This window comes from Notamacropus eugenii, chromosome 3 (assembly GCF_028372415.1).
Source record: "Notamacropus eugenii isolate mMacEug1 chromosome 3, mMacEug1.pri_v2, whole genome shotgun sequence".
Classification (NCBI taxonomy): Eukaryota; Metazoa; Chordata; class Mammalia; order Diprotodontia; family Macropodidae; genus Notamacropus; species Notamacropus eugenii.
In genome coordinates, this window is record NC_092874.1 from 203,416,943 (window position 1) to 203,443,316 (window position 26,374).

At 40.5% G+C, this 26,374-nt stretch overlaps 1 protein-coding gene across 2 annotated transcripts in view; it reads left to right on the forward strand.

Annotated features, from left to right (window-relative positions):
• The window catches only part of IQSEC3 (IQ motif and Sec7 domain ArfGEF 3), a 159,403-nt gene that overhangs the window by 57,770 nt on the left and 75,259 nt on the right, over positions 1–26,374 (forward strand). For both annotated transcript variants that reach the window (XM_072654069.1, XM_072654070.1), the window contains one exon: positions 22,818–23,058. In XM_072654069.1, the coding sequence (XP_072510170.1) occupies positions 22,818–23,058 (241 nt within the window). The remainder of the gene's footprint in view (positions 1–22,817; positions 23,059–26,374) is intronic.

Here is a 26,374-nt window from a genome sequence, read left to right on the forward strand (position 1 = left end):
AAATTAGTAATACCAATCTCTTCACTTTACAGATGAGGAAAATGGGGTAGCTATGTGATTTGCCTCAGGTACAGCGAGTATCTAAGGCAACATTCAAATGTACTTCTTGACTCTAAGGCCCAGATCTCTATACAGACCTAAACCACATGACACCTTGTTAACCTAGTTTGGAAATACATGTATAAATGTATGTAGGTATGCTTATATACCCATATGTATAGGTCTCTTCTTAGAATTTGTTTCTTTTATCTCAGTCTTTCTGCCACACGTTTATAAGTCTGCTAGAGTTTCTGGCCCTTATGTGAGTGAGAGAAGTCTTTTACCTCAATTTTAGAGGTTTCTCTCCCTCTACCTGTTCTTACTCAAACATTTTCTCACCCTCACCCCAGAGCAGTGATGGATGTCCCTTTAGCTTTTAACACAGATGTTATGTTGTTCACAATTTCAACACATATATGCAATCCTTTAAATCAAAGAGTCCACTGACTGACTAATGAAAAAAGGCAACAAGGCAGTTTTGAAGACTTTCACATTTTTTAATTTAAATGATTTTAGGAGGCAAAGAAGATAAAAAAGATATGTCATTTTATAGCTTGTAATAGTTACCTACAAAATTCTGGTTAACACTTCCTGGGTATAATGCATGGTGTATCATTGAGCTCTAAATAAATATTGGTCTGTGCCTCCTTAGTGCTGAAAGAAACCTGGAGGTGATAGACATTGTGTAACAAGGTCAATGGAAGGAAAATGCGTGTTTGGATTTGTTAAGAAATGAATTTCTCCTCATTTCACCCATGGCTTTTGTCTGAAGGTAGAAGCATACAGGGCATTGGCAAATGTACTTTCTTTGACAAGTTTTTTGTTTGTTTATTTGCTGAGAAGTATGGCCTGAAAACATATTGCATATAGATAGACCAGTAACAACAACAAAAAAGACGTTTTAAGTCATTTCATTTTCACTAGAAAATACAGTTTTACATGTCAATAAGAGGGATTTAGACACAAGAAAATTTGTCTTTCAGGACTGGGATGTGTTTACCCACTGATGTTCATTAGCCTCCTTTGTTAGTGATTTTAAAAACTAAGATTGACAAGTGGGAGCATAGTTCATCCTTGAGGCAGGGGAATGGACTAAATTTCCTTAACAGTCCTATGTTTCTTTAAGTTTTGCATGCCTATTTCTTACATTTGTACTCTTGTCTCTTACATTGGGAGAGGAAGGAATGATGGCTCTATCTGGGGACATTTGTGCAAAAGGGAACTGAGAGTGTGCGAGGTCATAAAAGGCAATGGCGTTAGGACATAGAATGGATTTGGGTGATTGGAGGTTGTAGGAATGGAACAGACAGAAGAATGGCAGTCGTATTCAAGGGAGGGAGAACCAGGTAGGTCATCCTTCTCCCTCCCTAATCTGTGTTCTTAGACAACTTCTATTTTGTGGGGCATGGTCACTTTCTGGATTCAGCAGTCTGGTTCCCTTTAGGTTCCAAAGGCCTCAAGAGTACATGGTTTCATTCTACAGACCCAAATATTGGAATGAGGATTCTCTGGCAGTCTTGCTCATTTGTTACTGTTGGATTCATGATGGGAAGGAAAGGGAATAAGCATTTATTAAGCACCTACTATATGTCAGGCACTGTGATAAACCCTTTACAAATATTATCTCATTTAATCCTCATAACAATAAGTCTGAGAAATAGATGCTGTTATGGTCCTCATTTTACAGATGAGGATACTGAGGCTGAGAGAGTTTAAGTGCCTTGCTCAGGATTATATAGTTAATAAGGGACTGAGGTAGGATTTGAATTCAGGGCTTCCTGATTTCAGATTCAGTGCTCTATCCATTGTGCCACCTAACTAGTCTTGAGGGAGAAATTGGTGATGTGAATATGCTAAGCGTAAAAAAATAGTCCAGCTATAAGACGTTAGATGGAGAATGGAAATGATTGGTAGTGTCTCCAATCCTGGAAATACTTCATAATCATAATTACCACCATCTTTACCCAAGAGTGCCTCCTGGTTTCTGGTGTCCTATTACTGTAAGCGTTAAGTATAGACTGAGTGGTCACTTTTTGAAAGTGCTGTAGGAGACTCCTGTATAGACACAAGATAATCAAGATGACTTTTGGAGTCCTAACTTTAAGATTCTGTAACTCTGCACTGGACATTATAGAGGGGAATATAGACAGAATTTCTGTATCATAGACCACCCTGACACAGATGATGACATGGAGAAGAGAAAGATAGCAATGACAAAACCAGTAAGTCCATTTCCCTTGCATATTTGACAAGGTCCTGTGGTGGAATAGTGTTTGGTCTGCTAGCCTTTTCTTGTTTCTTCTGCTACTTAGTGTATTGGAAGAGAACAAGTAACCCACCAAGGAGATGATGTCAGAGGTGCTTAATTCCATCAGTCAGTCCTAGGTTGGGCATCTATTTTATACGCTAGATGCTGTGAAAAGATATGACCTTAGGCATGTCAATTAACCTATATGGGTCCTAGTTTTCTTATCTATAAAATGGAAATATTTTAATCTATTTTTAAAATTCTGCCTAACTCATAGGGTTGTGACAAGGATTAGGTTAAAATGTTTTGTGTAGGCAAAGTGCTACGTAATAATGATTATTCTTATATTCTATTATTATTGAGTGATTATTATTACCATATTTGGAAAAATTATTCAATGGGAAAGAAAGTACAGCTCTCCTTCTATTTACTAGCACTTTACTAATAAAAACATGGAGTACAAAATTGCTGATTTTCAGAAAATAGGAGTCAGTGCCCATGTTACCCTTAAGAGAGCCCTAACTAGCCCTTCAGGACACAAGACATGTCCTGAACAGGGAGGTTTAAAACCTGCCTTTTTCAATTAACTCAAGAACAAATTCATTTGCAGGGAGTGAGGTGGAAGAGACCCTGAAATATAAGGCTCTACAAGGAAAAGACTCTGGGATACTACCCCATCTGGGAGAAATAGAGATGTTGGAGCATTGTGTCTCCCATTCTTCCAGGCAGAGACATCAAGGCAATAAGAGATTGTCACAGGGGATGAGATGGGGGGGATCCAAGTCAGTAAAGATCTCTTTTGGGGTACTTCTGCTAGGAAGTTGGCAGGTGAGGAAACACACCATCTGGTAGCTTCCTAATTTAACTAATACCTTGCTAACTTCAGTTGTTGTTATATGGCTGAAGAATATATGCTTCCTCTAAATTTTAGCCACCTGGCCAAAGCCTCAATTGCTCTGTCCTAGCTATGATTTTGAATCTAAGAATAGAAGTTCACACAAATTTCCTAATTCCTATGTACCTCACAATTCATCCTGGCCTCAATATGTGGCCATTCAGCATCTTACTGCATCCTTGGCTTTTCTTATAACAAGTTCCATTCCTTTTTCTCATTCACAGCTGGTTCCTTTCCTGTCCCTCCCACCAGCTCCCACCCGATCTTTGGGTCATGTGTTCAAGACGGACTCATTTTGATGTATGAAACTCTTCCCCTCTACAGGATGTTTCCAACGGAGCCACTCTCAACTTTATAATATCATATACACAGTAGTATGAGGTCATATTTCTGTAGAACTTGGTCAGAAACTCTATTTTGACATAAAGAACCCAGGTAGACTATGGGGATTTTCTCTTTTCCTAGCCTGGGAAAATGCATGCATAATACCACACAGCCCCAAACACTCTGAGACCTACTCCCTACTCACAAGCACACAATTCGCAATATTAAAAAGAAGAAAGAAAAGCAAAAATCCTTAAATAGGCAGAATGATATGGTAGACTCAGAGTCAAAGAAATTGGGTTCAAATCCCAGCTCTGATGCTATGATACAAATTGCTTAATCTCCCTGAGCCTGTTTCCCCATCTATAAAATAGGGGATAGGGTTGTACTACATTGTCTCTGAGGTCTTTTACAGCTTTAGATCTTATAATTTATGGTCTATTAATTCTCAGCCAGTAGTTCCAAAATGTAAGAGAATCCCCAGAGTCATTCACAGAGCTGAATGTGAAAGCTTCCTGATGCAGAGCCCCTTCTCCCCTCCTGCCCTGGCATGACTTGCTGGTCAAATGGAATGGCTAGGGCACTCTCCCTCTCTCAATTTTTCTCCTTTTCTTGCTCCCAGGAGGACATCAAAGAATTCTAGGTCTAGCCTATGGGACAAGTTTCAAGTCTTTCATAACTTATTAGTTAGTTTTGTGACTTGTTGTGGCCAAATATGCATCAAATACTGGCCAACATTCTAGTGGTTAGCCTCACTGTACTTCTAATTTACTCACTGTACTCACTGAGCTCCTAATAATCTTTCTAGTTTGATTGAACCTACCAGAATATGTTTCCCATTGTCATAGATATGAAGAACCAAAGGCCAAGAGCTATCTCTTTGCCAGATGAGACTTTGGAAGAGGATTTTTGTAGAGAAATAAAAGTCTTACCCATATACAGTTCTTCTAGCAAAGAAAAGATTGATTCTTTACAGGACACAGCTAAAAGGTCAATGCTGGAACAGATGTATCAATCAGTCTTCTTCTACTCCCACATGGGCTCAAGAAAGTATGAGGCTACTGGAGAATTTGACAGGAGGTCAAGATTTCAGGATGACCCTGTCCCCTCAGCTGTTCCCAGAGAAAGGACACCTGGTTGACCACTCTATTTTATACTTTACAAGCATCTGGAGCAGAGCACACTCCCCAGTGACAGAAGCTAAGAAAGTGCTTGGCCAGACCCAAGACAATTGTAGTGACTGTGGGGAGAAACAAAACAGCCAGGATTTAGAGCAGACTCGAACAGGCCAAGTGTCAGGAAATCAAACCAGGTCAAAGTTAGGTTGAGGGACTGATCAGGTAGGAATCCCACCAGCCTCAGGGACTTTTGGGGTAAGATGGCCTTTGCACTCTCCCCTCCCCACTGCCATCCAGGAGCAGAAATTAGTGACTTAATGATGTTCATGAGCTACTATAAGGTCTTTCTCTCTTATGCCTTTTCCATGATACGTGAAATGAAGGTTTTCCCACATCTATGACTCATACTGCATATTGAGCGTCTGCAAGGGAATTGAGGATCCACATTTGGGGAATTTAGACACAAGCTTTATTGTACTCTATTATTGTACTCTAAGGTGGATGAGGATGTGAGCTCCAAGGAGAGGCTCCTGGGGAAGGGGTCATCCTCAAGTGTAAGCAGTCTATGTGAATTAAGTTCCTGGTAGAGCTGATCCTTGGGTCACAGGAGTACCAGCTATGGAATAGTCACATATGTGGGCTAAGTATGAGCTCTAAACCCCAGAACTAAATGTTTTCAGCAACACAGAGAGAGGCTTTATAAAGTCAGCAGTACTAGAGTTGAAATCACCCACATTGACTAAGACTTTTGAAGTAGGTTTAAGTTTTGGGGGAGAAGGTACCTAGGCCTAACCCTGGCCTAGGGGGAAGATATGACTGCATGGAGGCCAACAGAGTCTCAGAGCCTATTTGTGATCCCTGACACAGCAAAGAAGAAAGAACTCAGTTGTTTATACCTGGCCTAGGGTTCACCTTGACTCTAAGGAAGCATCAGCCTCTCTCGGTGTGAGGGGCTCACATAAAAGGCAGATTTTCAGCTGCTCAAAAAAAAAACCCAACTCCATTCATATCACAGAGTATTGTTGGTTTAAAAAGCTCAGTATTCAAAAGAGAAAGATTCTGGGAACAGAGAGACTAATTTGGGGAAGACATCAAAGGAGCTATGGGCCTAGATGAATGCCAACTTATCAGGGTGTAATAGACTAGGAGAAAAGATTTCCAGGCATTGCAGCTAGAAAGAAATGATTTCACTCGGCACTGGGCTTCACAGAGAAGGACTAGATTGGATTAAGAGTGGGATCATTTCATAAGCAAAATCTTGTCAGGGGAGATGAGGCCAGCAGCTCTGATGAGAACAAGAGGGAGAGAAAACTCTGTGAGGTTTAGTCCAAATTTAGGAAGTTGGGGAACAGAGATTGCCCCTGCCCTTTTTCTAGAAAGGTACCTTGGGCTGGAGTCTGGAGGACCTTTTTCCATGTCCAACATCTTGTAATAATCAGCAGTGTCGAAGAAGTCTAGATTCCTGAATTCTCAAACTGAGGATTCATTATGAGGTAATTCCCAAGGTTTGACCTGCTCAGGAAATTCCCATTTCTTATGCCAAAATCCTGGATTACAGGATGTTCAGATTTGGGCTTGTTAGAGAGAAAACCCTTAGAAACTCTCCTCACTTGGCCACATAATTTCTCTCTTCATGGCTGCCATGTTACACCATGGGTTCTCCAAAGCTGATATCAGGAACTTGACTTTGTCCAAAATCTTTTATCAGACTCTGTGGGTGAGACAATGCCTGAATCTGCCATCTGCTTTTGCCCCAGTCATTAATGACTCCTGGGGACTGACTTTCAACATTCCCCATCTGCTGTACTCTCAGAATCCCTACAGAAGAAAAGTAGAGGGGAAGAAGAGAGGAAAGAGTCTATCTGCTCCCTTCTATCAGCCAGCAAAAAGAGATGATGCCTCCAAAAACAGTCTATCTTACAACAGTGAGAACCAACCAGTTCATCTTGGGAAAAGCTCCAGTGACTGAGACTTAATTAGACATCTTTAGTGTTCTCAACAAGATGCCACTGAATATGCCATCCTCTCAGTAGGGAAGTGCTTTTTAAAGTCCCAAAGGCTCACTGCCCTGTTAACTCATCAAGGATCTCCCTTGAAATATGGTTCTTACAAAAGTTGGAAGGAAGTCTTTGGCTTATTTCTTGGACCACAACAAGTGGGTAAGAGAGCTGAGGACTTAATAGTATGGCAATAATACATCTGATGGAAAAGACACTATTATAATAGACACTAACAGAAGTCTGGCCATATTTTTAGCTTTTTTTGGCCTGGTTCTTATATACTTTTTTTTAGCTTTAATTTCTTTCATTCTATGAATCTGGCTGGTTTGCATTTTTCTACTGTCATTCCTTTAACAAATTTTATTGGTATTTTATATTCAAATAACCTACATCTTTCAATAAATCCATCCTTCCTCTCTCTCCCAGAGAGCCATCGTATATAAATATAGAGTGAGGTGTCTCAGTATGAGGCAAAATACAGAAGAATATCCAAGGCTTTTAGGATAAGCTAGTAATAAACACACACACACACACACACACACACACACACACAAAAGTAAGTAACCAGAAATTATATTCCTATGGACAAAGCCTGCACATGTAGTAGAGAGTATCATGTGACATTTTACAAGAGTCAGTCATAGATATCTCTAGCATCTCCTCCCCTCTACCACTCTCTAAAGGAGACTTTAATTCCCGCCATGTGGGGAAGCAGGAGGTTGGGACCCCACTGTCTGACTACTCTGGGCTTCTCAGATAGAGGTGGTACTGGGCTAGAAAGATATCTGCTTCCTTAAATATCCTTAGTCATTCCCACACTTGCCAACCTTGGCTCCATACTGGTCTCCATCAGTAAGGAGAGAGTTCCATATCAAAAGTTTAGGGGCTCAAGTTACACCTGAAGGAATATAAAAGAGAAGAAAGGAGAAAAAAATCAGTTCAGCCAAACTATGCAACATCATCTAACACGCCCATAGTCAGAGGAGGGACCTTCCCATGACTCTTCTTTGTCAATTCTGTATTTCATAAAGTGAGATCATCTTGTACTAGTTCTGAGCACATGGTAGCATCAGTTCTCACAGGGAGCCTTTCTCTTTCTGGGACCTACCCTCAAGTCCATTGGTGCCCCAATCTACTTTGGTCTGTCCTACTGTCCCTAAACTCTATTATCTCTTTCAGATACAACTAATTTCACAGAATTACAAGATTTCAGATTTTGGAGGAATTCCAAAAGTCATCCAATTAAAACTCATACCTGAAAAAAGATTCCCTCAACAAGATATCTGACAAGTGATCATTTAGCTTTTGCTTAGAAAATTCAAGGGAGGAAAAACTTCTAAAGGCAGACCTGAGACCCTTTGGCACCTAAAATTAGCTTTAAAAGAAGTTAACAATTCTAAGAGGTAGAAGGGGAAAGGGAATGTTGTCCTGATGGAGAAAAGCTTGTGTGAAGGCACACAGCTGAAGACAGACGGTCAAGTTCAGGGAACAGCTAGCAGATACAGTTTGACTAGAAAATAAAATGCATGAAGGAAAACGTTATGAGACAAGACTAGAAAGATATGTAATTAGTATTCCGTTTAATTAATTGAGTTCGAGATAGGATCCAGTATTTAGGTTCTGCTCCTTATTCAGTGCTTTCTTTCACAACAATCCAGGCAAGAACCTTAACTCATATAGCAAAGTATCTGAGACAGAATAGGAAGGCAAAATGATAAGGGGAGGGAATCAAGCAGTAGAATCATTCTTAGACCTCAAATATTCATGGATATATTTCCCTTTCTCCTCTCCCTCAGATTCTGTCAGGGAAAGGTACCACATTTCTGGAAAGTTCACATATGGGAATAAAAAACTCTCCTGCATGATCAGATGGGAGAGGAGAAAGATTTAGTCATTTCATATCTCCTCTCAGTTTGGTCTTGGTAACCAGGGGATCAAAGCTACCTCTATTCATATTTGTTCTGATAAAAGGTGCTGCTATTTCTTCTCGATGGAGTCTATGCTTCTATGCTTCCAGCTTCTATGATGTCAAGCTATTCCAATAGAGCTCTCTGACTTTGACCACTTTAGCCTTCCCTTGTTGACCCTGGGGATAGTGCCAATCTAGAATTACCCACATGGCTCTCCTTTTTCCTCTCAGTCTCCAAACACCATAACAATATGTCTGACTCCCAAGCATGCATCTTATGGGATTGCAGTTTTGGGAACTCCAAGTATCATGGAAAATATAGAATAGAAAACATGGAAACATAGACAGGAAAGGCAATCCAATGTGACCTTAGCTTGGTGACTTTACACAGCCCTCCCTCACTTAAATCCAGTTCACTTGCCAAGTCATGGCATCACCTTAATAATATCATGGTCCTCTTCAAGAGCAAAGGACATGCAAGAACAACAATAACAGTACAGTAGTTTGGAATCAGGTTATGGAAGACTTTAAATGAGACACTGAATACTAGCAAGCTATTCATAGGATATCTAAAAAACAATAGAAAATGCTGAATATTTTTTGCTGTAGGAATAATACGGTCAGACCTGTGCCCTAAGAAGATCATTTTGGACCCTGTCTATAAGATGGATTGAAAAGTGGAAAGAGTGGAAGCAGGAATACCAACATGGATGCTAATACTAGAGTTCCTGTGAGAAGCACCAGGGGCCATGTGAAGAGAGCATGTGCTTGGGAGACATATTGTTAGGATAGAATTGTCAAGACCTGGCGAATGATTCAAGAAGGAGGGGGGAAGAGGTTGTACGGAAGAAGGAAGAGTCAAAGATGACTCTTCTGGGACCTACCCTCAAGTCCATTGGTGCCCCAATGGTGCAAAAAGATGAGTAACTGTAATGATGGAGACACTCTCAACAGAAATAGGGAAATTTGAAGGAAAGACAGGTCTAAAGTAGTGGGTAAGTTCTTTTTGGACAGGTTGAAGTTGGAATTTTCAAAAGGACATCCAGGTGAAGATATCCAGAAGGAATCTGGGAATGCAGAACTAGTATTCAGGAAGAGATGAGTAGGTATAGATGATCATTGAGATCATAAAACTGATGAGGTCACCAAGGAAGAGGATATGAAGAAAAAAGAAATCCTTGAGAGACACCAATGTTTGAAGGGTGGCACTTAGTGAATGATAATCCAGCAAAGGAGACATAGGAGACATAGGAGCAAAGGAGATAGTGAGATAGACAGAAGGACCAGGAGAGAGTGATATCACAGGAGTCAAGCTATTAGAGAGTATCTAAAAGGAGGGAATGACCAAGAGTGTAAAAAACTACAGAGGTCAAGTAAGATAAGAAAAAGTTATCAGATTAGCAGTTAAGAAGTTGTTGGTGACTGTAGAGAAAGCAAGCTTATGTAGGCAGAAATCAGATAACAAAAGGTTGAGATATGAATGTGATGCACGTATACAAAGAGTTTAGTGTAGAAATATATTAATCGGGGCATAGGCAAGGCAGAGATACAGGAAAAAAGAGTTTTAAGAGAAGAAGGTAGGAGCAGTAAGAAATTCACAAGAAAGCAAACTCTAGTTTTGGAGGGTAGAGCATATGTGGGGGTAGATTAAAAGGAAAGGAATAGAATAAAGATATGAGTTCAGGAACAGGGCAAGAGGGAAAAAGTGGGGTGAGAGAGTAAAAACAGATTACTTCAATAATAGATCATTAATGTTAAACTCCTTACTCTTTAACAATTTTCTTCATAAAGCTGTGGGTGGAGGGCAAATAGGACAGAGCACAAGAGGATAAAATGGAGGGAAATACACAAATAAGAACCACAATCCTGAATATAAATGGGATAGATTCACTCATAATGTGGAAAAGAATAACAGAATGGATTGGAAAGCAGAACCCAACAATATATTGTTTACAAGAAATATTCTTGAAACATAAAGATTCACACAAAGTTAAAATAAAGGGCCAGAGCAAAGTCAATTGCAATTCAAATAAACTCAGAAAAAAAACCCAATCATAGTCTCAGCCTTGGTGATAGTAAAGTTAGAAATTATTAAAAGAGATAAATGGGGAAACTACACTTAACTTACAGACACAATATATAATGAATCAATACTTTTTATATATGTAACAAAAGGCATAACATCTAATTATTTAAAGGAAAAGTTAATTGAATTGCAAGGTGAAAGATACAGTAAAATAATAATGTTGTGAAACCTCAATTTTAGACCTAAACAAATCTAACAAAAAGATAACCAAGAAAGAAGTTGAGAACCTGAATAAAATTTAGAAAAAAATAGACAAAATAAATCTCTGGTGAGTACTGAATAGGAACAAAAAGGATTATACATATTCCCATTTGTTCATGCCACCTATATAAAAATTAATACTATATTAGAGAATAATAATAATGACCACAAAATAAGCATAAATATTAGATGCATCTTTAACCAGTCACAATTCAAAGATATGCAATGAAAGACCTTTGATGAATGGTTTAGAAGTTAATTTGGAGAGTAATTTAATCCTAAAGAAACTGGGTCAAAGAACAAAGTATGGAAATAACAAGAGTAATAACAATGAGACAACATACCAAAAGTTTTGGGATGCAGCTAAAACAGTCATTAGAGGAAATTTTCTATCTCTATCAGGAGTGGGAAACCTGTGAGTACTTTCATCAACATGAGAGAAAGAACAGTTCATCAAACTGGGCATTAATTTTTTTAAACCTAGAAAACCAGCAAATCAGTCTTCCTCCCCAACCCACCCCCCCAAATCAAAGAAGAACCAAAGTGAAAGCAAAAAAAAGAAACCCAATAAGAAAACATGGAATTGATAAATAAAAATAAGAGCTGGGGTTTGAAAAACTATTAAAAATAGAAACAGCAAGTCTGATTTTTTTTTAAAGAGGAAAACTGAATTGTTGGTATTAAGAATGAAAAAAGAATTCACAGCAACTGAAAAGGAAATAAACTATCAAAAATTATTTTCCCATGTATTTGCCAAGACCTATAATTTATATGAGATAGGTGGATATTTACTAAAAATATAAAATGTCTAGATAAATAGAATAAGAAATTGATTGTTTAAATAATCCAACTTCAGAAAAAGAAATTTAAGTAGCCATAAGTAAATTCCCAAAGGAGGAAAAAAAAAACAAGACCAGGTGGATTTATAAGTGAATTCTATCAAATATCCAAAGAACAGTTAATTCTACTATTACATAAATTGCAAAAACAATAAAACACATTCATCCACCCCAGATATCCTGGGACATGTTGCAGTAAAGATGCACCCCCCATTTAAATTTCAGTGAAATGAAGATTGAAAGAGCAAAAACATTGAAATGTAAAAGAGAAGTCTTTTGGGGTATAAAGGAAGAACTCACACTGGGGTATTGAATAACTAAACTGTCAATGAAATGATCATTGAGGAAAGTGAACTTCCCCATAACACAAACAGTCTTGGTACCCTTTTCCCCAACCACTCATTTGCAAGAGACCCCAATGGAGTGCAGGAAATGTAACTGGCTGGTTACTATGTATATAGTGATATAGTCCCTAATTGATGAAACCATGCTCTGAACCAGGAGAAACTGCCAAATAGAAAAGGCTACACTTCTTCAATGTCATCATCAGAATTCTCTAGAAGAACAGATATTGAGACCATGCTATCCTACGGTAGCATTAGCTACACACATACCTCAGGTCCTCCAAATTACCGTTGGGGGAGTGAGTCCAGAAGGGATGAGATGAATTCATCCAGCATATTTGAGTTCCTTTTATATTTTCTAGACCACGCTGGTAAGATATTTTACTTAGATACTTTTTCTTGGGTGCCCTATTTTGGCAGGAGCTCACTTTTTTTCTTCTGTTTTAGATTATAATCAGACAGTTTGTTTCCTTTAAAAGACTGATCATTATAACTTTTTCTTATTCAAATGCTTAAGTACTAACAGCTGTTGAATTAGTATATATGTTAAAGTATGGAGGCTGATAAAAAGCAAAATGGATGTTACATCCCTAGAGCACTGAGGTCTAGCATTAAGCCTAGAGTCACACAGAAGACTCTTAGTTAAAGGAATGCCATAGAACTTGAGAGACAAGGACATTGAGAGCATTTTACTAGAGGCTGTTAAAACTTTGGGGAGATGGTTCATTAAGCAATATAAGGAAAATTTTTAAAAACGTGGTCTTTTTTCTGTAAATTACCCAAAAATGTAAACCTTTCCAAAACTCCTGATTGGATAGAAGTTTGAGACAGTAACTGGAAACATTATTAATCCTCTCACAGAGGATGAAAGGCTTTTGCAAGGGATGAAGTCTCCATTTGTCAGTGAAAGAGTATCTGGAGACAGATTATCAGGGCTGATCTGGAAGGAAAAGCTATCTGAAGCACCAGAAAGAGCTGCAAGTGCCAATAAACCTTCACACATCACAGTCTAAAGTGCTGAATCACAGTAGAAACACAGACCTAAGTTAAGACTTTTCTCAGGAAAGGACCTATGTTACCCTAGGGAAGAAATGTGGAATATTTGGGTCAGAACTTAAGCACTAGAATGTTGGCAAGCATCTAAAATAGGGGAGCAAAGAGGTAGATCACTAGAAAGTCAAACTTTTGGAATTTCACAAAGCCTGAAGATTTCAAAACCTCAAATCACATCACAAGAAAACTTAGAAATACAAGAAAAACAGTAGAGTGCAGGAGAAGGGAATCACAAAAGAGTATGTCAAGTTCATTTATTCTACTACTTATCAAAAAGAAGAAAGGTCCTGCATGTTTGTAAGTTAAGTGGACAGACAATTACAGTTACTCATAGAGGAACAATAAAAATCTGAGGAAGCAAATGCAGCTGATTATTAAGGGGAAGCACGTTAGTATGGGCTTAAGAGCTAAGGTATTAGGAGAACAGCCACCCACAGGGTTTTCCACAGAACCTGAGGTAGCAGCACCTCCTTTGGGATCATTCCCCCAACACATCCTGGCATAGGCATGTTGGATCCCCTAGAGTGGCATTTGCTACCTTGGTTTCTAGGGGTAACCATGTTGGTAGCTATTCTCCTAACACTAGAGCTCATGAGCCCCCACTGGTGTGCTTCCTCTTAACATTCAGCCAGTAGATTCAATTAGCTTTTAGAAAAAGCCAAGAAAGAGATAGAGACAAAGAAAAGAAAAGACAGAAAGAGATACAGAGACAGAGAGAAAGGAGAACATTTATTAAGTATTTGCTATGTATCAAGAACTTTACATTGCTCTCTGAAGACACATAAAAAAGCAGCCAAAACAATACTTGCCCTCAAGGAGCTTATATTCTAATGAGGAAAAACAACAGTTAAAGGGGAGCTAGAAAGAGGGCAGGAGTACAACAAAAGATGAATGGGAACCTGATGTGCAGGTGACCAGGAATTGCAATAGAGGCCTGGTTCCCAGAAACTTACCTCTCAGAGCAGAGTTTTGATATTTGCTTAAATAGCATAGTAAGGATGATAATTGCAAAGTATTTCCATCAGAAATCTGGGGCATACTTTCTTACAAATCCATAGTAGTGGGGGAAGAGAAGGCATGTTCTTTGAAGAGCAATAGTATCTAGACACATGTATAGGGAACACACATGGTCAAGGTAATTCACAACTCTGAAGTATCTAGACCTTGGAGTCCTTCCTTACTCAGAAAGTCTTTACCAAGTTCATTGTGAAGAAGGGCTTTGTTTCAGTAGAGAATGAGTCACTCCATTGCTGGGTGGCCTTGCTCCTCCTTCTATAGAGCCTGGCAACTCAGCAGGATGGCTTCATCCATTGCTAGACTGGGCCACTGGATCTTTCATAGGGTGCTGTTGCTCTTCTGCTTGATTCACTGGACAACCTAAGCTTTCTGGGCAGGTACAACCTCCATCCCCTCCAGCCTACTTTGGGTTCATCTGTTCTCTTTTCAGCAGGAGTTCTGGTTTTGGTTTTTGTTGTTTTTTGGTTTTTTTTTTTTTTTGCAGAGGTGGGGTGTGAGTGTGGAGGTGGGAAGGGTGTTTGTTTACTTTTGCAATGGCAGCAAGCCTTAGCCTAGGCTTAGCAGAAGCCTCTCTCCTCCAACTCAGGGCCTTGGTTCTGAGGTCTGTCACCTGCAGGCAGGAGAGGAGAGGTCTAGTCCTGTTGGACAGTTCCTCAGAATTCTGAGCAGGGCTCCACCAAGCAACATCTGTATTTATGATACCCAATCAGTTACACTTATCACACTTATTAGAATTACTGGAGTTTCATGTAGATGAAGGGGAGGGGTAGAGAGGCAGTCTGTGATGGGGAAAGTTCACTGTCTTTGCTGGCCTTTTCATATATAATGTAGTCACTCAAGTCTCTGATTCTTTTCAAGGTATAGGATGCTTACCCCCTATAAAGGGGTATACCTCTTTATTTCAGTCTTAGCCCCTTCCAACCTTCAGTTTTGCTGAAATCTAAATGGGGCTTCTTCCCACTCCCTCCCCCTTCTATTTTTTGTTGGAGAATAGTCATCAAACCGTATCACCCTTGCTTCTGCATCTACTCACCATTCTTCAGATTTTCCTGGATACTTGCCTCCCCCTATTAGAATGTATATTCCAAAAAAGAAAAAAAGAATGTAATTTCCTTGTGGGTAGGGACATTTTCACTTATATATTTATATTCTATTACCTGGCACATAACAGGTCCTTAATAACTACTACTTATTCATTCATATAAGACACTTTCTTTCTAAACTCCCACCATTCATTTTCCCCAACCAGTCACCTGATTTCTGTATTTAAACCCCGCCTCCCCACAAGTCAGTCTGCTCCCCTACTCCCCATTTTCCACACGCCAATATTCTCATGCAGGGGTTCTTATTTGCCATATTTTTGTCCCTTGCCCCCAGTTCTGTTCCAATAGCTGTTACCCAATCCTCCTCCTTTTCCTGTACCACCAAGGGAACTCAGAGCTCTGAACCTAACCTTTCACTTCCCTGCTGTCTTTTCCCCCAGCCCCATAACTGTCCTTCACCTCCTCTGTCTCAGAGGAGGCAGAATGACCTCCATGAGCTCTCAGCTCCAATCCTCTTGTCTAGCTACAGTCAGTGAATCTGTTGGTGCCTAGGGAGCCTTGGAGACAAGAGGAGAAGTGGCAGGGAGAGCCAGAGACAGAACTAAAGTAAATCTAGCTTCTCACCTGCCCCACCCCCACAAAGATCCATCAGCCCCTCTTCCTGCCTAAGGGTGGTTGTGTTGAGTAGTGATGCTCATGCAAGCTGCCATCTGCTCTCTTCCCCCTCCCCCCATTCATTCGCTCTCTGGAAAGGTCATGTTCTTTTCCTTCTGTGTGGAGGGGATGGGATCTGGCTTTAGAAGGCTACTTCATAGAGAAGAGAGAACTGCTTGGGGGGGGGGCAGGGCAGGGAAGATTGCACCAAGCCAGGTCCTGTAGAGCCCTGCTGGGTAGTTCTGAGGCCATGGATTAGAGGCTCTGGGACCTCAATGGAAAAGGAATGATAAATATTGTGATCCCAGGATAGGAATGGTGGTCAAAATGAACTGAAGGGTCTGCCCAAGAAATAGTTCTGGTCAGTGACACAATAGAGAGTCCCATGTGTCCTTTGGTAACGTGCGCTTCATATGAGGTATGACCTGGCACTCACACCCCAAATTCTTTTTAAAAAATGTTACTAATGCCTTCGATTTTCACATCCATTTCTGAATATATATCTCTTCCCACCCAGTGTTCCAGACCTTATAACAAAGAAGAAAAAAATAAGCTCAGTAGAACCAAGGAACATTATCAATTATGTCTCACAGTATATTTGGTACACCATACCTTTAGTCACTCACATCTGCAAGGAAGGAAGAGTCACTACAGTTAAACAGTAACCCCAAATCTTTCTGCTTTGATAGGTTTCCTCACTTGGAATTTCCCCCCAGGAATATGCTGGGTTCAGATGTACCCATATGGCAAGCCTCTGTTTATAAGGCTGGTTCCCCCCACCCCACAATGCCTTTCACTTCCCATAATTAGATGTTACATCTCCATACACTCATTTCTCCAAGGTCATCATGGCTTATAAGGAAGGGAAAGACTACTAGAATGGGAATGAGAATTCACAGAATCACAGAATGTCAGACTCAGAAATGACCATGGCTATCATCTGATCTATTTTTCAAATGATAACACCGATGGAAAATGACTTGTGTAAGATGATCAGTGGCAGAGTCAGAGCTAGAATCTATGTTGTCCTGACTCCCAAGTCCTTGCCAGGGTTGTAGCAAGGAGTAAAGAGGACAAATGGACTTGAAATTCCTTTTTCTATTAACATCTGCAGGACCTTGAGAAAGTCATGTCACTTGTCCTTGTCTTTGAAAGGAAGATTTGTCCTCATGTCCCTTCAACTCTAAGTTCTATGTTCCTATAATCTCATGACTTTTATTAAAAGTGCTTTTGCTTTCCATATTGGTCATAAACTCATTATAGAGCCTTGAAAAACCCTTAGGTGAAAGATGCCCTAAAAATTGAAAGCCTGTTCTTTTTGGAGAAGACCAAAAGTTGGAGGAAGGAGATTGAATAAACAGTTTCAAGTCCATGAAGAACTATTCTGCTACTGATAATGAATGGTCTTTCTTGGGGCCCCTAGGGATTACTTGGTCTTATACTGAAGCAAGAAATATTTGAAATGAGCATGTCAGAAGAACTTCCTTATGTTAAGGTTATAGGAGTTAAGAACTTGAAGGAGATAAGCTTCTTAAAGAGGGGCATTAGGTCATTTGAAAAATCTTTGAATGACCAGTAGTGTTTTAAATGACTCCAATAACTTATCTCTGAAACAACCATCTATCTTCTTACCATCACTATTAATCCAATGATCCTGTGTGGGTGCAAGTCACAGTCTCTAAAAATTTAATTATGGGTTACCTCAATGGCCAGTTGTGGTTATGACTAGTCTGAAGCAAATTACCAATAAAGATTGCACAACAGAAGTGGCATCAAAATATAATGTCAGAAAAATGTACCACCAGAAAAGGACATGGACTAGTCATCTCTAATGTGCAGCCTGGGTCCTCCATTGATATTCACAAATGTAAAGAGATCTGGAGGAAGGCCCCTATCACATTGAATGGACTCTCTGTGGAGCTTGTAGTAGGGGACACCATAGGATGGCAGGACATGGATGGATTGGGAGGTAACTGGTAATATAGTGCACTGGGCCTGGAGTCAGGAAGACCTAAGTTCAAATCTGGCTTCCGACATTTACTAACTATATGACCCAAGGCAAGTCACTTTGCCTCTGTTTGACTCAGTTTCTTCAGTTATAAAGTGGAAATAATAATTGTACCTACTTCACTGAGTTATCTATAAAATAGAGATACTAATACCATCTACCTTGCAGGGTTGTTGAGAGGATCAAATGCTATATAATATTTGTAAAAAAAAAAAAAAAACACAGCATAGTGCCTGCCACATAGTGGGCACTATATAAGTGTTTATTTCCTTCCTTTTCCCTTCCCTATATGAGGGAATACCCACATAACTGACATTGTAGTCTATGAAAGCACATCTAACACCTATCACAGTCCCTTGTATAGTTTGTGCCAAATAAATATTCATTGACTAAATGCTTACAAACTATGTGACCTTGAGCAAGTCACCTAACTATTGTTTAGTGGAAGTAGAGTTCTGAGATGATTCCTTGTGAGATATTTAAAGCATAGTCCTGGCTGGAGTAGTGACCTAAATTAAATGTTCTCTGCCTGCCCTCTCCAGCCTCAGGATCCCCAAGGCTTGATGTAACAGAGTCTGATCAATATGCATGAACAATGTGACATGGTAGCCAAGATTAATCAGTCAACAACTATTTAAGTACCTACTGTGTGCCCGGCAGTACGCTGAGTTTGGGGGATACAAATACAAGGCATGAAACAATCCATACCTTCAAGGAGTTTAGTTTATATTCTAACAGAGGAGACAATAAGGATGTATGTAAGTATTTGCAGAATAAATATAAAGGAATAAATAAAAAGTAACTAAATATAAGATAGTTTTGGGGGGATAGACTACACAGAGTCACAGGGATCAGGGAAGGCTTCATGAAGAAGGTGGTGACTGAGAGGTGGTCTATGAAGTGAAGTCAGAAAAAGCGCCTTCCAGTCATGGGAGACAGCTGGGGCAAATGCACAGAGATGGAGGTTAAAGCTGAATGGTGAAGAAAATAGAGACCAGCTTGGCACTATTCCAGGGTATGGGAAGGAGAGTAATGTAAAATTAACCTGGCAATACATTGAGGGAAGGTTGTGAAGGGTTTAAAACGCTAAACAGAGCAGTTTGTATTTTATCCTGACTAAAGCAAAAGGATGAGTGACATGGTCAGATCTACATTTAAGGAAAATGATGTTATCATCAGTAAACTGAATTTGGGAAAGTAGAATCAGGGAGACTGAGACATTATTTAAGTGAGAGATGATGGGGGCCTGAGCTAAGAGGGTAGCTGTGTGAGTAGAGAGAAGAGAGAGGATGCAAGGGATGTCACAAAATGGCAAGATTTGTCAACTGATGTATATGTGGGGCGAGAGAAAGTGAGATAGGATAATGCCAAGGTAATCAATCTGGGAGCCTGGAAAAATAGTGGTGCCTTTCACAGAAATAGGGAAGTTTAGAAAATGGATGCCTTTGGGGAAGAAGAAAATAAGTCCTGTTTTGGACATATTGAGTTTGAAATATTGAGACATCTAACTTTCCCCTTATCCTTTTGACAATTAGCCTTCGACAAATCTTAGTCCTGGCTTACTCTCATCATGTGCTTCCTCCATTCCTATTAGTTTGAGATATATAGCTTGCAATTCCTAATAACAATTGATGATGTGGGACTGAAGCTCAGGGGAGAGGCTGAGGCTGGATATGAAGATATTAAAGTCACTGACTTAGAGATGATAATTAAATCCATTAGAGCTGTCACCGAGAGAGTGATGAGAGAATCTAGAACCTAGGATAGAGCCTGGAGAAACATTCACAGTGAAGGGGTGGGATCTAAGTGATGACCCAGCAAATAAGATTGAAAAGAATCAGTTAGATGGAAGGAGAATTAAGAGAGAGAAGTGTCAGGAAAGTTGAGAGAGGAGAACATATCTATGGAAAGAGAGAGACAGAGACAGACAGACAGACAGAGACAGACAGAGACAGAGACAGAAAGACAGAGACAGAGAGACAAAGAGATAGCAAGAGAGACAGAGACAGACAGAGAGATAGAGACAGAGAGAGAGCAGGCAACTATATCAAATGTAGCAATCAGATTTGGCAAATAAGATCACAGGCAACTCTGGGAAAAACAATTTCAGTCAAGTGATGAAGTGGGAAGCCAGATTGGGAAGGGTTCAGGAATGAGTGAGAGGAGAGGAAGCGGAGGCAGAAAGCATAGACAGCTTTTTCCAGAAGTTTGAGAGAGAGAGAGGATGTGTAGGATAATAGGCAAAGGAATAGTAGAGTATACTGAAAGTTCTTTAAGGATGAGAAACACTTGGGTATGTTTGAAGGAAATAGGGAAGGAACCAGTAGGAAGATAAAAGTGTGGGGAGACAGAGACAGAAACAGAGACAGAGAGACAGAGACAGACAGAGACAAAGAGAGACAGAGACAGACAGAGATAGAGAGAAAAACAGAGTGACAGAGACAGAGAATGATTGAGGTTTCAGTCTTCTGGAGAAGACAGGAGAAAATCAGATCAAGGGCAAATGCAGAGAAGGGTTCGCTTTGGCAAAGAGACCATATCATTTTCAGAGATTTGAGGAAAGGCTTAAGGGTTTTGGATATGAAGAAATAAAGAATTCATGTCAAATGGCTTCAATTTTCTCAATAAAGTAAGGGGCAAAGTCCTAAGGTGAGAAAGAAGTGGGGCAAAGATGTCAAAGTTTGAGAGAAGAAAGTTTGGAAAACACTTTTTGGAAGTGAAATACGGAATCAATTAGAGAGGAATAAAAAGATGGCTTTGACTCATTGTTGACGTTAAATAGCATGAATACCTTAGCTGTGTGACTTCTTCTAGCTCTATTCAGCCGCACAGGAGTAGGAATGGAAGAGAGTAAGCCAGGGCTGAGATTTGACAAGAGATAATTGCCAATGGGGCAAAGAAATTGAAGAGACAAGGACAGCATAGAGCTGAATTGGCTAACTAGAGTCAAGATTGGAGAGGGAAGGAAATAAAGGCAGATTATCCAAAAAAGAGAGAGGTGACAGTTAATAGAAACCACTGGTTTCTGCCCTGGTCCTATGATATCTGGAGTACCCACTCTGTGCAGATTACATGCAAAGATGAAATAAGACACAGTCCCTGCTCCCAAGGTCTAGTAGGGAAGTAAGACAGAGAAGCAAGTAACTTTGTTATAAAATGATATATTGTTCAGTGAATAGGAAAGACCCAGACAGAATGCACTGGCATGTTTGAGGACAGTCCCTCCTGCTGGAGACAACAAGGGAAGTTTCATGACAGTTCCATATTCCATGGTGATGTCTCAGAGCAAGAAGGGGAGGTCATTGGCCCAGCCAAGTGGTGGCTTCATGCAAAGTGGGGAAGAAGCTGAACAGATGTACTTTGATCCTTTAGGTTCATACCAGAAGAATCCCATGTAGACAAATCACCAGCACTAAGTGCTTAAGTGCTTTTGACAGGTTTATAGACTTACATGTGAGTCTAATTATATTCTACAATTCCCCACCCAACCCCGTCTTTTCCAAGTATTTATTGCACTTATTGTAGGCTTCCCTAATGCCAATACTCTCCTAGTTCAAGTTTGAGGTTGGGATAAAATAATTGTGAACAAGTCACTGAACAATTAACAAAAGGAGATTTACCTTGCCTTATAACAAAGGATGTACAAAGATGCAATGGTGCTTAGGATCAGACTTCCTCCTCCCCCACTCATCATCTCCATATAGAAGACAGGCAGGATATGGTGGAGGACAAGCATGGTCTTCAGAAACCCACCAAGTCAAAGAAGCACCAACTGACTGTGGGTGGGACTTTTTAATGCATTTAGGTAACCAGGAGGTTTCCTTGATGAATCAGGGACCAATCAGGTCTTGGGACTGCTTTGTCTCCTTTTAGGGAAAACTAATGATCCACATCATAGCAGGGAAGGAAGAAAGGTGGTCTAACATGTTATGAGGAAATACTGGTAGATTTTAGTCCTCTTATAGCACCCAAAGGGACCATGTAGTCCAGCCTCACATACAGCCTACCCACTACCCATGGGCTATTTTATATACCACTGGCCCAGCCACCTGACCCAAGAAGAAATGGAAAGAATTAGGAAGGTAATATGGACCTTGGTATTTCTTCCCCAGGCAATGTGTTAAAATGGCAGTGGATTTGGAGCCAGGTATGGGTCTGAATCCCATCTCTGCAACTTACTCTGAGTGTTACTTTAAAAAATAAATAACTTAACCTCTATGGGTTTCAGTTTTTAAATTTAGATGACCTTTAAATTTCCTTCCAGCTCTAAATCCTATCATTTAAGTGTGACTTGAATAGGCCCAATCAAGGGAGACAGAAAGTTCTTGTCCAAGAGAGAATCACGTACTAATCTGGGCAAATCCCTTGGAGACTAGGCAGAGTTTTCAGGGTTTAAAGCCAATGGAAAAATGCCCAGTGCATTGTGCCAATTTCTTCAATGTTAAGATGAGTTCATCTAGCCTCTCTGTATAGTCTAGCTCATGCCCTCTTCATGTTAAGTCTGACTTTCAGGCCTCTCCCTTCCTGAGTCTCCCACTCATTCTCTGAGGGTCACTGAAGGTCAAATTCATCTCTCTGACTTCCTCCTCGTCCTCTTCCTCCTCCTCCTCCTCCCTCCATCCCCAATCTCAGTGTCCTGGAGAGCTTGGACCATTCTGGGTAGAACAACTTTTAGACATCAAGAAAGGTAAATCCTAAATATATCAGATTATTAGGTTGTCCAGGGCTCAGACCACTACAATTCCCTTCTGCCCCATTGGGAAAGGTAACCAAAGTGTAGGTCCTAAGTCCATTGGGCAAGGGCCTAATTGCCTATGACGTAGTGTGACCAAGGCATCCTTCCCTGATGTAACACCTCCCCTGTCCAGAGGTGATGTGTGAACTTGGGAAAAATCACTTCCCCTCTCTGGACCTCAAGTTCCGCCTGCCAGATAAAGAGTTCCAGCCTGGGTGGGGGAACAAGGGCCCAAGCACTCCTTCTGTACACACCCATCCCTAACCCACTTCCCCAACCGAGCACCATTGCATTTTGTTTACAGTGACGACTCCTACACCCATGCCGGGGGTGGCACAGAGGACCCTTCGGCCAGCAGACCCAGCGCCCAGGAGCTGCAGGAGGAGGAGGAGCTGCTAGGGGCAGGGGGGACCTCCATGCTGGCAACGAAGGCCAGCCTCCGCCACACAGCCTCCCCTGGCCGGCAGCAGCATGCCAAGGTGCTCTGCTCCCATGCCCCTGCCGCCTCTGATTACCAGCTGTCCCTTGACTTAAAGAATAAACAGGTACCCAGGGCCTCCTTGGGGAGGGGGAGGGTGGGGAGGGGAGGCAAGAAGGGGCCCTGTCTCTGGGGATTGTCACTATGGTTCCAGGTGCCTGCCCTGCCCCTCCCACCCACCACCTCAAGGCCAACTCCTCCAAAGAAATATTTACTTGTCTCCCAGTTGAGCCAACCAGTGTGCCCATCTTCCTTGCAGAATCTTTCCTGTATCCCTCTTGGGAACCTAAGGCAGAGTCCAGCCGATATCTTCAATCTTTTAATTTATTGTGATCCAGGGCCTTCATGTTGAGCAGATCCCCTTGACATCAGGCATCTGAGTAGTGCCCAAGGGCTCTGGCTACTGCTGCTCTATGTCCCTATAGGAAAAACATGGAAAATTCAGGTCATCTGGGAACTAGGCAAATGCATCATTGCCTTCTAGTAAAATAAGAAAATAATAGATATAGAGATGAAAAGGAGACTATCTTGTCCAACTCCCCCCCTCATTTTAAAGATGAGGAAACTGAGACCTAGGTTGGTGCTCTGCCCAAAGTTATAACAGTAGTAGGTGGCAGAGCTAGCATTTTAGCACAGGTCCTTCTGAGTCCAAATTCTGTACTCTTTCCCATTGTGCAACAAAGTCCCTACACTGTGAAGAGAGCCTAGACCATACACCTGTCCAAGAACTAAATGAATCTTGACAGAATTGAAAGGGGAGTATGGTCCTGGGTATTTCTTATCTTGGACTGAACCCAAAGAAGGCAATGTGGCATAATGTCAAGAGCACTGCATTTAGAACTTGAAGTCCTGTTACTTAGCCTATTTTGGGCTCAGTTTCCGCATTTAAAAATTAGGAGATTGAGTTACACACCCATGCACTCAAATACAAGATTCAGCACAAAGGGCCCAGGCATGATGAGGAGCTTCCAGATTGTTATCCTTATCTCCCATTTCCCTGATTGTAAGGTGTGTGTCTGCTGGAGGGGTGGGAGAGGAATAGGAAAAGCTCTTTACTTGGCATAAAAATAGGATACTTCCAGGTGTTGACTCACTGTGAGGGTCAAGCAGCCAGGGGATATGGGGAACAAAAGAGTTTAAATTTTTTTTTAGTATTTTAGCAGGAGAAGTTAGGGGGAAGCCTTCTTGCCAAGATAATTGCCTGAAGGGAAGACAGACTGTCCAAGTATCATATACCTACTCCAGTAAAGTCCCAAAGTTTGCACCAGACTAAATAATAATCCAGAAATCCAATGAGAAACTACACTTAAGTTGCTCCTCCCATACCAGAACTGCATAAGAGGTCAGCCAGGTGCCCAATAGCAATGGAAATGGAAGCCCATCTAGCAAAGTGTGCATCCATGTGACAAGAGATAGGACAAATGTAGCCTGAAAAGCTCTGTGTCTAGAGGCAAGAAGAATGGAGAGATCCCCTGAAAAAGGTCCAGTGTTGCAGAAAGTCCCAGATTTGGGGACCTCAGAAGACGTGGTAGAGTGGCAGAGGACAGTGACCAATATGGTACAGTGTCACCACAGCATTTAGATCAGGACAGCCAGGGCTAGGGTTCCTAACACTTCTGAAATCCTAGACAGGGCCTTGAAGATCCATCATTCTGAACCCAGGGAGTCCTAATCCTGGGAGGTAGAGGGAAGCATAAGAGTAATCAAGATGAGACCAAGCAGTCTGGAGACCCCACTCATTAGTAGCAGCATATAGAACTTGGTCTTAGCACAAAGCCCTAGTTCAGGAGCTAAATTTGGAGAGATGAGAAAATAGAACAGCCACTTATAAAAACTATTTAAAATCTAGATTCTCCATTAGGAATAAGAAACTCCACAACACTTACAAGCTGAAGAAAAAAATGATTTTCTACAAGGATGACTTGAATATTTACAAGCAATGAAGCAAAAGATAAAAAATGAAATAATATTTCTGGAAGAAAGCATAGGAAATAGAATATGTAGCTTAGGAGAGACACTGTTAATTCTTAGTCAAAAAGTGGAGTCTCTGAAAACTAGAATTAACCACACAGATGTCAGTGACTTCGTGGGATAATAAGTTAGAACAAAAATCAAAAGATTAAAGAAACAGGAAAAAAATGGAGAAAACTGATATAAAAATAGCAGACTTGGAAAACAGGTCAAGGAGACATAATATAAGAATCATCTGATTAACTGAAAGCCATCATTTTTTTTAAAAAGCCTGACTACTACATTCAAAAAATCATAAATGAAACTTGCCCACATCGGTTAGACCAGAGGACACAGTAAAGATAGAAAGAATGGACTGATCACTTCCTGAGAGGAACTGCAAAGTAAAAGTCCCAGGAATGCCAAAGCAAAAATCCAGAGGTCCCACACCAAAGAAAGCAAAAACCACTCCTAGCATCAAGAAAAAACAATTCAAGTACCAGGGAACTACAGCTAGAATCACACAAGACTTGGCAGCTTTTGCAATAAATGTGAGGAAATCTTAGAATAACATATTCCAAAAGGCAAAAGACATAGGCTTATGACTTAGAATATCTTACCCTGCAAAACTGAGTATAATCCTATGGGAGGGGTGAGGAGTGGGGGTAGACCTTTAATGGAAAAGAAGATTTCAGATATTTCTGATGAAAAGACTAGATGTGAGTAGGAATTTTGAAATACAAATGGAAGAATCCAGAGAAAACTAGAAAGGTAATTGGAAGAAGCTATATGACATACAGTGATGACATTCTAATGAAGGGAGAAGTAACCAATATCCCTTTCAGAATCTTAATGTCTTCAAAGCATATTGAGAGAGTTAAATAAGATAGACAAAAGCCCTAAAGGTGGATTGGTTCTGCTTTGAAGGTTTGAAGATGGGAGAATAAAAGGAATATATAGGTGTAGAAAGGAGGAAGAAAGGAGTGCTATTTCTCATAATTGGAGTATGTGAGACAACGAATATATAGACAATGAGGAAGGAGTGGGAGAAGCAGGCATCAGATGAACCTTGCTCATCTGAAATTGACAACAGAGAGTTGAATACACAGTTTAGTGTAGAAATACATCAAACTCAACAGGTAAACCATCAGGAATAGAGGGAAACAGTTAAAAAGGAAGATAATACTGGGAGGGAATGGTAACAAGCAAAATAAATTTCCAGATCCTGGAAAGAATTAAAAGGAAGAAGGGGAGATGAGAGTAGAGGAAAGGAGAGGAGAAAAGAGGAGAGAAAATTAAAGAGAAGAACACAGAAGAGGAAAACAGAGAGAGAGAGAGACAAGAGAAGACAAGGGAAGGGAGAACTAGAATCTAAGGGCATGTCTTTGATTTCCCCTTAGACAATTGTGTAATGACTGAACAAATTGTGTTAT